Raw genomic sequence first — 15,868 nt, forward strand, 5'->3', positions numbered from 1 at the left:
GAGTCTTCATTGAATAGCAATGGAGAGTGGGCATTCTATTAAACATAGCCATGTAAATATATTCTAAGAATAGCCTAATTGATTTTAATTTAAAAAAAAATATTTAACCTTTATTTAACCAGGTAGGCTAGTTGAGAACAAGTTCTCATTTATATCTGCGACCTGGCCAAGAGAAAACAAAGCAGTTTGACACATACAACAACAGCCTATTTCAGCCACACATGTTGCTGACAGGTGTATAAAATCGAGCACACAGGCATGCAATCTGCATAGACAAACATTGGCAGTAGAATGGCCTTACTTAAGAGCTCACTGACTTTCAACGTGGCACCGTCATGGGATGCTACCTTTCCAACTAGTCAGTTTATCAAATTTCTACCCTGCTAAAGCTGCCCCCGTCAACTGTAAATGCTGTTATTGTGAAGTGGAAACGTCTAGAAGAAACCATGGATTAGCCGTGAAGTGGTAGGCCACACAAGCTCACAGAACGGGTGCTGAAATCATCTGTCCGTGCTTGCAACACTCAATATCTAGTTCTAAACTGGCTATGGGAGCAACGTCAGCACAATAACTGTTTGTAGGGAGCTTCATGAAATGGGTTTTCATGGCCGAGCAGCCGCACACAAGCCTAAGATCACCATGCGCAATCCAAGCATTGTGGTTTTAAAGCTTGCCGCCGTTGGACTCATGGAGCAGTGGAAACGGGTTCTCTGAAGTGATGAATCACACTTCACCATCTGGCAGTACGACGGACAAATCTGTGTTTGGCGGATGCCAGGAGAATGCTACATGCCCCAATGCATAGTGGCAACTGTAAAGTTTGATGGAGGAGGAATAATGGTCTGGGGCTGTTTTTCATGGTTCGGGTTAGGCCACTTAGTTCCAGCGAAGCGAAATCTCAACGCTACAGCATACAATGACATTCTAGACGATTCTGTGCTTCCAACTTTGTGGTAACAGTTTGGGGAAGGCCCTTTCCTGTTTCAGCATGACACTGCCCCTGTGCTCAAAGAGAGGTCCATACAGAAATGGTTTGTTGAGATTGGTGTGAAATATCGTGACTGGCCTGCACAGAGCCCTGACATCAACCCCAAAGAACACCTTTGGTATGAATTGGAACATCAACTACGAGCCAGGCCTAATCGCCCAACATCCCTGATTTATTGAATGAGGAAATCATTTTATAAAGATAAAAGTATTTGGATGTAATGTTGAAAAAGCCAAGCCTGCACACCCAGGAGCTCTCCAGATGTAGGGTTGACCACATGTTAGCAACATGTGACTACCAGTGCAGTTCTATGTGGGGGGGGCTAAGTGCCTTGATCAAAGGCACAACGGCAGGAGGTGGTAGGTCTACATGGGATCAAACACAGCAGATTTCCAGTGTAAATAGTGCTTACCTTGTCATGAAGGCTATAATAATAGTCATGGAATTTGGCTAAAAGTCATGGAGAAGTCATTAAAAATGTAACTGTGTTTAAACCATTTTAACAGCAAATAATCAGAGGTCTCTATAGTATAATGTCATTTGTGAATGTAGTCTAATAGACTGACTTGGAAGACATCCACTCCTGCACTTTTTACAACCCAAGTCAAGCACTGATGATGGAAAGCACTATGTTTCACCTCTATTAGGGGAAGGGGGATACCTAGTCAGTTGAAGGCCTTCAACTGAAATGTGTCTTCCACATTTAACACAACCACTCTGAATCAGAGAGGTGCAGGGGGCTGCCTTAAATCAACATCCATGTCTTTAGCACCCAGGGAACTGCCTTGCACAGGGGTACAACAACAGTTTTTTTCCTAGTCAGCTCAGGGATTTGATCCAGCAACCTTTCAGTTACTGGCCCAATGCTTCAACCACTAGGCTACCTGCCACTTACGGTTCCTTCTTTACTTCATTTTTGCATTGATGATCGAATCATAATCAAAATCATGCTGTGTAGCATGTGCCTCCAGACTCCAGACTAGCTCGGAGCTATAGCACATATTTGTTATGTTTGTCTTATTTCAAGAGAGCTCATTGCTCATTAAGTATTTTAGGCCAGGAAAGAACATGAGGTCAACCCACTGCCTGGTGGGAAACTCTCTACAATGTGTCTGTTCTTTTAGACAAGGGGGGAAATGTGCTTGTTATCATAAGACGCCTGAATTACAAATTTAGAAAACATCTAGTTAGAAATGTTGTGGCAGGTTTCCTTATGGGAACTGTATAGATTATTACCAGCAATTAAATGATTGCTTATTTGAGTTGCATATAATGATTGACTAATGACAGTTACGTGGAAAATGGATGTCAGTGGCATTCATAATACAAAAGAGATCCGACATTAACCAAGCCTCTCAAATTAAGAAAAAATACTGGAGACTGGATTGTGTTTGTTGGACAGAAAATGAACATGAAAGGTGTTTTCTTCTTCATGACAGTGTGGGAAATTACACTGAACCAAAATATAAATGCAACATGTAAAGTGTTGGGCCCATGTTTCATGAGATGAAATATAAAATCCCAGAAAGGTTCCAAACGCACAAAAGGCTTATTTCTCTCAAATGTTGTGCACCAATGTGTTTATATCCCTGTTAGTGAACATTTCTCCTTTGCCAAGATAATCCATCCACCAGACAGGTGTGGCATATCAATAAACTGATTAAACAGCATGATTACACAGGTGCAACTTGTGCTGGGGACAGTAAAAGGCCACTTTAAAGTGTTTAGTTTTGTCTCACAACACAATACCACAGATGTCTCCAGTTTTTGGGAGAGTGCAATTGGCATGCTGACTGCAGGAATGTCCACCAGAGCTGTTGCCAGAGAATTGAATGTTCATTTCTCTACGATAAGCTGCATCCAACGTTGTTTTAGAGAATTTGGCAGTACGTCCAACCGGCCTCACAACCGCAACCGTATTTCTGTCTGTAATAAAGCACTTATGTATTCTGATTGGCTGCGCCTGGCTGCCAAGTGAGTGGGCCTAAGCCCTCCCATTCCCACCCATGGCTGCAGCCCTGCCCAGTCATGTGAAATCCATAGATTTGGGATTAATTCATTTATTTCAATTGACTGATTTCCTTATATGAACTGTAACTCATCAAAATCTTTGAAATTGTTGCATGTTGCGTTTATACTTTTGTTCAGTATACATTGAACTTGCAGCTCATTGTGAATACAATAATGTAGCTAACTATTACTTGAAAAATAACAATTTTACGCACTTCTTTATCAGTTTCTGTGGAATTTCTTCCTCTCTGTGTACAGACCACATAGTGATACTGGGTAACTTATTGAGAAATTGAGAAATGCAACAGACAGAAAAACAGGAAGTCTATTCACAGTGTTCTAAGTAATCTCATGACTACACAAGTTCATGACTCGGTCTTTGTTGCTTTCCTCCTGAAACTGCCAATCAGACACTTCTATTTATACTGTAGATGTTGTCTGATTTACTTCACTGTATGTACCAGGCAGTATACCCTTGTAGTGAACAAATGGGAATAACAATTCAAAACATTGGTAGTCTCTTAATCCATGTTTGGACAGGTACCTTCTTAATTCTGCCTTTTAAAAGACTTGACTAAGGGGATCGAAGACATGAGTCATTTGGGAATAAACAACTGGTTCATACATTGTGTCCAATATATCATGTGGTCAAATGTACCTCGACCTTTGGCCTGGAATTAATTGGCTACTTATTGATGTACTTTCAAAATCAATCATCTCTTCAACATCTACCTGATATTACAGACGTAGTCAAATAAATTTAGTCCAGTGGCATTAACACAGCTGTATATTGGACCAGTCCGTCAGAAAGTGGATTGGAAAGTACCTAAACAAGGCCTTTGTTTCCATCAGAGCAAATAACTACTTTTTTTTACTATGCCATTACTGAAAAGGGGGGAGAGGTACTTCCATATATAGAATAATCCCCATCAACTCCACTTTGTGTGCTCCTCAGATCCTTCCTACTGTTTTCATAGCACTGGGCCGAAACATTTTACAGGAGTGACTCATGGCCTGTTTTGCTTTTGGGACTGGTTAGCAACGGAGTGGCCTAGCCTATTTTTGGCATCCTGTCAGATTCCAATACAGTCCTCCTGGTTTACTTTTCATTAGCACACAAGCTCATAAGCTGTGCGGCGTAATGTTTAATGCAGCTATGCAGTGCAACATCTAGCCTCTCCCTAAATATCCAATAAGATTAGGAGACATATTAGGTTGATATACTAGCACATACAGTTGAAGTTGGAAGTTTACATACACCTTGGCCAAGTACATTTATACTCAGTTTTTTTAATTCCTGACATTTAATCCTAGTAAAAATTCCCTGTCTTACGTCAGTTAGGATCACTACTTTATTTTAAGAATGTGAAATGTCAGAATAATAGCAGAGAGAATGATTTATTTCAGATTTTATTTCTTTCATCACATTCCCAGTGGGTCAGAAGTTTACATAAACTCAATCAGTATTTGGTAACATTGCCATTAAATTGTTTAACTTGGGTCAAACGTGTCAGATAGCCTTCCACAAGCTTCACACAATAAGTTGGGTGAAATTTGTCCCATTCCTCCTGACAGAGCTGGTGTAACTGAGTCAGGTTTGTAGGCCTCCTTGCTCGCACACGCTTTTTCAGTACTGCCCACACATTTTCTATGAGATTGAGGTCAGGGCTTTGTGATGACTCCAATACCTTGACTTTGTTGTCCTTAAGCCATTTTGCCACAACCTTGGAAGTACAGTGGGGCAAAAAATTATTTAGTCAGGCACCAATTGTGCAAGTTCTGTAATTTTCATCATAGGTACACTTCAACTATGACAGACAAAATGAGAAGAAAAAAATCTATAAAATCACATTGTAGGATTTTTAATGAATTTATTTGCAAATTATGGTGGAAAATAAGTATTTGGTCAATAACAAAAGTTTATCTCAATACTTTGTTATATACCCTTTGTTGGCAATGACAGAGGTCAAACGTTTTCTGTAAGTCTTCACAAGGTTTTCACACACTGTTGCTGGTATTTTGGCCCATTCCTCCATGCAGATCTCCTCTAGAGCAGTGATGTTTTGGGGCTGTTGTTGGGCAACATGGACTTTCAACTCCCTCCAAAGATTTTCTATGGGGTTGAGATCTGGAGACTGGCTAGGCCACTCCAGGACCTTGAAATGCTTCTTACGAAGCCACTCCTTTGTTGCCCGGGCGGTGTGTTTGGGATCATTGTCATGCTGAAAGACCCAGCCACGTTTCATCTTCAATGCCCTTGCTGATGGAAGGAGGTTGTCACTCAAAATCTCACGATACATGGCCCCATTCATTCTTTCCTTTACGCGGATCAGTCGTCCTGGTCCCTTTGCAGAAAAACAGCCCCAAAGCATGATGTTTCCACCCCCATGCTTCACAGTAGGTATGGTGTTCTTTGGATGCAACTCAGCATTCTTTGTCCTCCAAACACGACGAGTTGAGTTTTTACCAAAAAGTTATATTTTGGTTTCATCTGACCATATGACATTCTTCCAATCTTCTTCTGGATCATCCAAATGCTCTCTAGCAAACTTCAGACGAGCCTTGACATGTACTGGCTTAAGCAGGGGGACACGTCTGGCACTGCAGGATTTGAGTCCCTGGCGGCGTAGTGTGTTACTTTGGTCCCAGCTCTCTGCAGGTCATTCACTAGGTCCCCCCGTGTGGTTCTGGGATTTTTGCTCACCGTTCTTGTGATCATTTTGACCCCACGGGGTGAGATCTTCCGTGGAGCCCCAGATCGAGGGAGATTATCAGTGGTCTTGTATGTCTTCCATTTCCTAATAATTGCTCCCACAGTTGATTTCTTCAAACCAAGCTGCTTACCTATTGCAGATTCAGTCTTCCCAGCCTGGTGCAGGTCTACAATTTTGTTTCTGGTGTCCTTTGACAGCTCTTTGGTCTTGGCCATAGTGGAGTTTGGAGTGTGACTGTTTGAGGTTGTGGACAGGTGTCTTTTATACTGATAACAAGTTCAAACAGGTGCCATTAATACAGGTAACGAGTGGAGGACAGAGGAGCCTCTTAAAGAAGAAGTTACAGGTCTGTGAGAGCCAGAAATCTTGCTTGTTTGTAGGTGACCAAATACTTATTTTCCACCATAATTTGCAAATAAATTCATTAAAAATCCTAAAATGTGATTTTCTGGATTTTTTTTCTCATTTTGTCTGTCATAGTTTAAGTGTATCTATCATGAAAATTACAAGCCTCTCTCATCTTTTTAAGTGGGAGAACTTGCACAATTGGTGGCTGACTAAATACTTTTTTGCCCCACTGTATGCTTGGGGTCATTGTCCATTTGGAAGACGAATTTGTGACCAATCTTTAACTTCCTGACTGATATCTTGAGACAGATGAACGTGGTACCTTCAGGCGTTTGGAAATTGCTCCCAAGGATGAACCTTGGGAGCAATTTTTCTTCTGAGGTCTTGTCCTTGAAATACATCCACAGGTACACCTCCAACTGACTCAATTTATGTCAATTAGCTTATCAGAAGCTTCTAAAGCCATGACATCATTTTCTGGAATTTTCCAAGCTGTTTAAAGGCACAGTCAACTTAGTGTATGTAAACTTCTGACCCACTGGAATTGTGATACAGTGAATTGAAGTGAATTATAAGTCTGTAAACAATTGTTGTAAAAATTCCTTGTGTCATGCACAAAGTAGATGTCCTAACAGACTTAACAAGAAATGTGTGGAGTGGTTGAAAAATGAGTTTTAATGACTCCAACCTAAGTGTATGTAAACTTCCGACTTCAACTGTAAAGGGGATCATAGTTTTAAGAGTTGAATGTGGTGGTGCTTATCCAACTATCTCTAAATCCTGATGTGTAGCCTGCTTACAGTTATTGTACCTCTTTACTCTCCACACCCTACGATCCAGTCAACACCCCCCAATGTGATGTATGACAGTATAGCCGACAGACAAGGAACTGGGCGTAGATTATGACATTAAATACCACTTAAAATCATGGCTTGGAGAAAACAGAATAAAGCTCACCTTCTAGTATAGAACCGTTGGAATACTATGGTCATGAAACACAGATACTCGTGTGGCCAGCATATTCAAGGATCAGTACGAGGTTGAAAAAATACGATACCCTTTTTGGTGTCAGTCAGAGCACCTATTTGGTTCCGAAGAGCACCTTTCAGTGGGTCATTTCCCTCCTGTTCCTCATCACTTTCTGTGAATTACTGTACAGGAGAGAGAGTCAAAGTGTGTATGTTTTCTGATATGACAGTCTCTTACCAGTAAGTGCCTCCTGTTTGCGATAGCCTTGGATAATACATTTTTTGAACCTTTATTTTACTAGGCAATCAGAACCAATTCTTATTTACGGTGATGGCCTACACCTGCCAAACCCTCCCCAAACTAGGATGATGCTGGGCCAATTGTGTGCGCCCTATGGGACTCCCAATCTCAGTCCGGTTGTGATACAGCCCGGGATCAAACCCAGGTCTGTAGTGACACCTCTAGCACTGGGATGCAGTAGCTTAGTCCGCTGCTCCACTCAGGATCCTGAAAGGAAATGGTTGAGGTCCATTCTCCTCGCAACCAGGGTCACATGACCTCTCACAACTTTCTACAGAACAGTCACACATCCGTGCATCTCTCTGCTTCACCTGATTCCCTGTTCTGTCCACACCCTAAGCATACAGGACACAAACACGCACACACACACTTTCATTTCCTCTTTCCAATTAAAGTTAGTGAGGTGGGGCTGAAAAGGGTGAGGTGTTTTGGTTATTTTTAGATCGCCCTTCATAATTATGTTCTGGTACAGTGTTCAAACACTCTGAAGTCGGCAGCTCTTTTGAAAAACTGTTAAAAAACTGCAGACAAATCAAATGAATTATGACCAGCGAGACTCTCTCTCTCTCTCTCTCTCTCTCTCTCTCTCTCTCTCTAACATCACTGGGAACTTGTGTGTATAAAGTAAACACAAGAATGCAGCGCGTCAGGCAAGGGAGTGTGAGCACAAACAGAGGGCCCTTTCTTACACAGGGTGGGCAGGGCAGGGAGAAGTGACTCTGCCCTGAGAGAGTGACACACACAGGGAGAGAGGAAGAGAGAGAGAGGCAGAAAGAGCGTAATTCAATACAGACCAAGTATGGGGCAAAATTGAGAGCTTAAAGTATATCAACAAAAAGCAGCAGCAGATATTGAAGAGGATATACAAGGAAGAGGAAAGGAGGAAGAGGAGCTTTACTGGCCTGGACTTCTAAAGTGTTTGCCGGTAAGGTTTACATTTCAAAAGACCTTAAAAAAAAAAAAGCTCTTGATCTTATTTGGTTGAGTACCTGTGATTCGGGAGCCAATGAATATACCTATAATACTATGTGTGAACTGGAAATCTGTTGTTTTGGAAAGTCCCTTCCATCACCCCTCCATGGTCTTTATTCATAGATACATATATTATGTACATATCTACCTCAGTTACTTCATACCCCTGCACATTGACTCAGTACTGGTACCTCATGTATAAAGCCAAGTTATCATTAATCATTGTGTATTTATTATTACATGTTATTCCTTTTCTATATATATTTATTTCTCTCAGCATTGTTGGGAAGGACCCATAAGTAAGCATTTCCCTGTTAGTCTACGCCTGTTGTTTACGAAGCATGTGACAAATAAAATTGGATTCGATTTGATCAGTTCAACAGGTACTGTGACATACCAGATGATACTTTTCTGTTCAGTCACTACTCAGTGCCATTCTACAGCATGACTCTTTTAAGTAATGTAAACCTCATCTTAAATATAGTCTTGGGCGTTGAGCCTTGTACAGTTTTGGTGATGGTTCAAACCTAAGGTTCACCATAAGATCTTGTCATGCTCTCTCCCTCCTCCACCACTTACACTATTTCACTCCCACTGACTCAGAGGTTACCTTTCAGCATGAGCTGTAAAGCATTAAGACAATGTCCTGTCTTATACTGTGAGGCGATATGATAATGTTTGCATTTGTATTTTGGATTTATTATGGATCCCCATTAGGTGCTGCTTAGGCACCAGCTACTCTTCCTGGGGTACAGCAATATCAAGGCAGTTATACAATTTGATAATCATTACAATACATTCACAACAGATTTCACAACACAATAAGTGTGTGCCCTCAGGCCACTACTCTAGTACCACATATCTACAACACAAAATCCATGTATGTATAGTGCGTATGTTATCGTGTGTGCATGCATGTGTCTGTGCCTGTGTTTGTCTCTTCACAGTCCCAACTGTTCCCATAAAAAATATTCCATCTTGTGTTTCTTACCATGACACCGCGATGTTGAGTAAAGATGTGAATTGGGTACACTCTTACGCATGACTTTCCGTGTCTCTAAACTATTGACTGTCCCTGCACAAGAATGTTGATTGTCTCACAGTAATAAGAGGATAAAAATGTCAAATCACACATTTCAAGTTTGTGTTGACGAGTCAAAAGGGTTTTGCAGCAAATGATTGCCTTGGGCCATTCCTGTGTGCTCTTGTATTGCCTTCTGTCATTCAGGCTTTTAGGTTGGGCAGAGCAGGGTCTCAAGCTTCCTAAATAGCTGTAGCTTATGCATGCAGTCATAACAGTTTCTGCCCCATCCTGGCTTTGTGTTGCCACTGAAAGTATATTTCTGTTTACCGCTGATCCTAGGCCAAGACAATGTTAGGTAATTATGTTACATGGTTGTTATTTTACATGAATTTTACAGCCTGGCCAGGTTACAACGTAGATAATATGATGTCATGATCGATGAAATGGGGATGTTGGAGTGAAGAATAAGACGTCAATATCGTTTCTTCCCATTAAAAGCATTGAGTTTGAATGAATTATTTTAATTGTCAATGTATGTTTGAAAACTAGTCTCTAAGGTCTTCACAGCCTACATGTGGAGTGCCCTACAAAAGACCTGTGACCATTTTGAACTTTGGTGAGGAAAACGTTCTCACACCTTGCTAGGAAATGCTAATGAGTCATAGTGATACTCTTTTATTTCAGTCAACACGTCTTCCTATGTGTGATCATTTAGTGGGCTGTATGTCTCAACATCAGGCTCAACTTCATCAAACACGAAATGCAAAGGCCTTCATACATGAATAATGGATAGGCTTACATTTAATGGATTTGGTGAACAAATTTGTTTAGAGGAAATGGGACCTTAATGTTGACAAACTGCAAGTAAATACAGCCTTCTTACTTCAACGCTACAAAATAGCAGCAGCGCACTGTTTCCTGTTGAGTGATGCGGAACGGAAGGGAAACTGACTATGGGTAAACCGATTTCACCTATGGGCTGTAAGACATAAAACATAATGCACAGCCTATTTGCAGTTCAGTTGCAGTCAGATACACTTGGCTTAGAATGTGGAGCAGGCAATAGAGGACAGAAGAAAAACCTGGCCAACATTTTAATATCCATAATCCTAGTCACCGTAAACCTATAAACTAGAGACAGCTACCATTTGACCTCCTGGCTAGCCATAAAGGTTACCGTTCATCCAAGTTGCAGTGGAATGCTACAATCAGTTAATGTTAAAGTCAAAACCATCAAAGCTAGGTTCTGTCCATCATTGCCAATCCCCTCAGAGCTCTATTAGCCGGTACATTTAAATTAGTCCAGAACGAGTGCATTTCCCTCTATGGTGCAATCAGGCAGCCAGAGCCATGACTTTCTCCTCCAACTTTAATGAGAGTAAAGCTGAATAATATACTTGAGCAGGAGAGGGAAGAGGGGGAAGAGAGCGAAGAGGCACCAGGGGGACTGGAGTTCATTCTGCTCACCTTCTTCTCTCTATTTCTCTCCGCAGAAAATCTCTCAGAGCCAGAGGAGAATGGATTAAAATAGACAGGAGACTTCAGAGGACCTGAGGTAGAATCCCCAAATCCCAAAAGAGGGACACAAACAAACTACTCTGAGAGGCAGACTCCATAGACCTTCCCATCACAGCAAGGAAAGATCTGAATCATTACAGCAACTGAAGGATTTCAAATGAAAACGTCCATCTCTCATAAAACAATTAATCTTTGGTCTTCAAACTTTCTTAAATAATGCTTTGGTCTTTAAACCCCCAGACAAGGCACTTAAGGAAGGAGGGGAGGATAAAGAGATTCTCCCTGCATCAATGAATTTTCCAGTCTCTTGCTATCCTCCCTTGGCATGTGCTACTATATCAGCAACATCTTCACTATCAAGAGTTCACAAGCACTAGTTCAGGGTCAAATCACCAAAGAAACAATCCCCTTCCTGGTAACAGCAACACCCTTGGCCTTCAATAATCTATCCTTGTTTGCTATTGTGGTTGGCTTCTTCAATAGATGACCCTCAAAAGGAGTTGCTAAGACACTCACTGTCAGTGAACCATGAAGGAAGACATCTTGGATTTTTTCAGTAACTTGTGGAAGGTGGCCACCACCAAGCATGACCAGGGGATCTACAATACAGTCTGCCTGGTGGTGCTGCTAGCCCTGCCTATGGTGGTGCTCTTCACTTCTCTGGTGGTGTGCTGTCACTGCTGCTGCTGTCGCCGGGCCAACTCCACTGGTTGCTGCGGAGACAGCCCAAGTTCAGACACAGCAAAATCAGACAAAAAGAAGAAGAAGAGTCCCAAAAATGAGGACTTGTGGATCTCGGTCAAAACAGGACCTATGACACAAGACAGGGTTGCCCTGACGATGGTGTAGTAGTCGTGACTGATGTTCAGATAAGGTTTAATTATTTTGTATTTATATGAAGCTCTTTTTTACTGCAAGGTACAGGTACATAATGCCAGGCAAGGCCAGCCTTAGCCTTTTAAAGGCCCTAAGCGATATTTGTTTTTAAGTTTTAAAGTTAATTTCCTGCAATTCTACACATTTTGCCATGGGGTGTACAGAAAATGTTGAAGTTTTAAATCACCTTTTCCCAGCTACACATTTTGCCATGGCGCAGAAAGAACTTTAGCAATTTTATAACACATTTCATGCCATTCTACACATTTTGCCATGGGGTAGAGATACATTTTTTGACCGTTTGAAAGCAACTTTCCTGCAATTCGACATATTTTGCCATGATTTAATGATACCGGAGTGACAGTGACGAACAAAATCAACGAGGGCCCAATGGAGGTCAGGGCCCCTAGGCACGTGAACTGCGTGCCCAGTCGGTATTCAGCCATGATTATGCCTGGAGCCGGCACTGGTGTTCAATATGCTCCATAGAAACTCTTGAAAGAGACTAAAAGAGCCAATAATATGTGATTGATTGTATGTGTGCCTGTGCATATGCACGTACGTGTTACTCTCAAACTCAACTCTGTACCTTGAAGCTAGTTCCACAGCATTTTTTGTATTGTTTCCTTCTAATCACAGACTGATTTAGACCTGAGACACCAGGTGTGTGCAATTACCTATCAGGTAGAACAGAAAACCAGCAGGCTCCAGACCTCAAAGGGTAAGAGTTGAATACCCCTGTGTTAGAGTGTGCACTCAACCAGAAGGTTGAGGACTGCTTTTTATTTCAAATGCTGGAGGCCAGCAATCTAGCATTGTGATTCGGTTAGAAATATCATGTTTTTTATAGGTTAGACCATTTCAAGTTCAAAGCACTTGCAGTTATTGCACTTACAATGTGAACAATGTGAACTTATGTAACTACTTTGAAATCTTTTGCTGTATTTGCTATATCCACTAAATGGAGATCTCAATTCCATTCATGAGTTGACTATCAATCGCTGAATTGAATAGAACAAAGTGAAGCACTGAGATCTTTCATTTACATTCCCGTAGAGTATGCTGAAGCTCAGTATTGTTGATGAATGAGTGTTTCTACCCAACAGTTCCATGTGTTACGTTACCTTATGCTCAGATTGCCATGTGTACTGTCCTGCACTGTCCCTATTGGTTCATAAAATCATTATGCGTTATTATTATTATCTCCAGGCTCTCAGACTTTGGGGTGCTAAGTGGATCCTTCTTACATCTTTATCCCTCAGTGCCAATAGCCATCATTTCACATGTAGTGATATTTACTGGCATATCATAGTTGAGGTACTATGCCATCATTCAGTATTTTCTACACCATTGTGTTGATAAAATATAAGTTGTGTGCATATGGGGCATTGTGTGCAAAATGCACACATTTTGGGGCGGCAGGTAGCCTAGAGGTTAGAGTGTTGGGCCAGTAGCCGAAAGGTTGCTAGATCAAATCCCTGACCTGACAAGGTAGAAATATGTTGTTCTGCCCCTGAACAAGGCAGTTAACCCACTGTTCCTAGGCTGTCATTGTAAATAAGAGTTTGTTCTTAACTGACTTACCTAGTTAAATAAAATAAAAATGTATGCAAATAGAAGTTTATAATTGATTTACAAATCCGGTGACAAATCAGTTTCATTTGTTCTTTTTTTATTATCCCTGTTTTAAGATCCTTATTTTGTGCCTAATAGGCTTCTGTATTAGTTATTCACTAAACTTTGATCGAGACAAATTATGCATTAGAACATACAGGTAACTGACAAAATAAAGGAAACACCAACATAAATAGGGCGTTGGGCCACCACAAGCAGCAAGAACAGTTTCAAGGTCCTGTGGCATAGATTCTACAGTCTGGAACTCCATTGGAGGGACACAACACCGTTTTCCCACAATAAATTCCATAATTTGGTGTTTTGTTCATGGTGGTGGAAAACTCTGTCTCAGGCATGATCTGGTGAATGAGGCATGCATGCATGCACACACACACGCACGCACACACGCACGCACACACACACACACACACACACACACACACACACACACACTTTAAACCCCCTAAGCTCCTTTGAGACCCCTCTTTCAAAGTCAATGAGATTTCTTCTTCTAGTCATGCCAAAACAATGGGAAACTGGGCATTTTACATATGACCCTAAGCATGATGGGATGTTAACTGCTTAATTAACTCAGGAACCACACCTGCGTAAAAGTACTTGCTTTCAATATAATTGGTATCACTCATGCAGGGCCATATTCAATCAGATCCGCTTTAGCCGACATCCAGATAGCGGTTGTTTTGACGTGTCAGAGGTGGAACTGTGTTACAGCTGTCAAATCCACAAGTTGCTCCTGGCATTATAGCCTACCTAAAGGGGACATTTCCATTGACTGCACGGAGTCGCATTAAGATAAATCTCCTGCAGCCTTGTTTACAGGTTTGAACACTGTAATGTGAGATGTAATCTACACCTCGATTAGGCTGATAGAAATCCTCATTACTTTAATGATTTTCACTCTCGTTTTGAACTTTTAATGCAAGGGTGATTGATGGGTTACAATGATCAAGAGCAGCTGCTCTCCAATTTGACAGCTCCAACGCAGTTACACCTTCAACCCCGCCAGAACATCAGTTATGAGGGTGGTGGCTACCGCCAGTTAATGCTTGATCTGATTGAGTCTAGGCCTTACTCAAGTGTTTCCTTTATTTTGTCAGTTACCTATATATTCTGTCTGTTTGTCATCACACAAGAAATCGCTGAGGTGATACATTTTCGAGTTATGAGCTCAGGCCACACTGGCGGCTGCATGAATCATTTATCCTGTCATTTGATTTTACAAAACAGCTGGAGAAAAGAGGGACAAAATAAAGTATTTTTGTAGCTTTGTTGATTCTTTGTTGGTGGGTTCATGTGTGGTTCACAATAGATGTGTTTAGAAGATTTCTGTTATCTTGTTTGTTGCATAAATTGACTTAATCCCTAGAGAACTTGGGCAAATGTATCATAATTTAATCTGATATTTGGTAACCAATATAAAACATTAGCATCCACACACTCTGGATGTTTGTTGTTATTTCAAACTGATATGTAGTGATAGTCTGGTTCTGGAGCAGTGACTAGCCAATTCTATGTGTCGAGATAATGATTTGGGGGTTTCCTACTCTCTGTCAGACATGCCGTGTTGCTGAGTCCTACAGCTCTGACAGGCCCAGACATTCAGAGGCAGAGCACAGACATGCAGTGGAAAGTCTATGTGGGCTGATGGCAGTTTGTCTGCCATGACACAACCCACCAACCCCAGCAGTACTCCACTTCTAAACAAACAAGTCTTGTTTGAATACTACACTACCACTTATGGGAAAATGACATCAACCCTTCCCTTAGCCTCACACACACTTCAATGGAGATTCAGCCTATGCTCATGGGTAGGTACTCTGTTGTATGAAAGCCTGTTTGTCAGATGCCACTTTGGAATCTGAGCACCAAACTTGAGCTCATGTTGAACTTATTCTCTGTGAGTGAGGTAAATAGCCACAGACTCAAAACCTGCTGCATGTATACTCAAAAGTGTAGGGATGACAAAATAAGCATATGTTAATTGACAATTGAAGTAACCTTTGAAGCAGGAATAAGCGCATAAAGGAGTCATTCTCAGGGTAAAACTGTTTTACTTATTTTTTTCTACAGGAGATTACATGTGTCTAACTGGATAAAAATGTGTGAAGAATTGTGTGTGAGGCATTTCCTTCCCTTTCCATCCCTATTACATTCATCTCAGCATTAAAGACATGCTACGCTACTTTGCCGACTAAGAAAGTATTTTTTAAACCTCCCACTTTGGGCTGGATGTTTGAATGTGTAGTTCATACATGTATAATCTAAGAGCAGAATACTGTCTTACCTCAATTATTCACAATTCCTAGTTTCAAAGTAACTGGTTTCTTGAACCTGTGCCGCACCATTTCCCCTACATTTCCCTCCACGTGGGCAGCCCCCTAGAAATTAGAGTTCTAGCCAATGAGTTTCAGCCCCCGCATTTGTGTATTTCTAGCAAGAGGCCTGCCCTTCATTATCTAATGAGGTTGCAGGGTGGGCCCAACAGCTCATTGGACACAGCAGAGAGAGAGAGAG

The 15,868-nt window shown here is 41.3% G+C and overlaps 1 protein-coding gene across 1 annotated transcript; it reads left to right on the top strand.

The window, feature by feature from the left end:
- Positions 1–7,955: 7,955 nt before the first annotated feature.
- On the top strand, positions 7,956–13,333 carry LOC139386602 (uncharacterized protein KIAA0040-like). The gene is made up of 2 exons (XM_071132286.1): positions 7,956–8,254; positions 10,819–13,333. Exon 2 carries the CDS (start codon positions 11,372–11,374, stop codon positions 11,690–11,692), a length of 321 nt encoding a protein of 106 aa, XP_070988387.1. The 5' UTR covers positions 7,956–8,254; positions 10,819–11,371; the 3' UTR covers positions 11,693–13,333.
- The last annotated feature ends 2,535 nt before the right edge of the window (positions 13,334–15,868 follow it).

Source organism: Oncorhynchus clarkii, chromosome 28 (assembly GCF_045791955.1).
Source record: "Oncorhynchus clarkii lewisi isolate Uvic-CL-2024 chromosome 28, UVic_Ocla_1.0, whole genome shotgun sequence".
Lineage (NCBI taxonomy): Eukaryota > Metazoa > Chordata > Actinopteri > Salmoniformes > Salmonidae > Oncorhynchus > Oncorhynchus clarkii.

Coding starts and splice junctions, on each gene's coding strand:
- LOC139386602 (XM_071132286.1), top strand. CDS start 11,372: ATGAAGGAAGACATCTTGGATTTTTTCAGTAACTTGTGGAAGGTGGCC.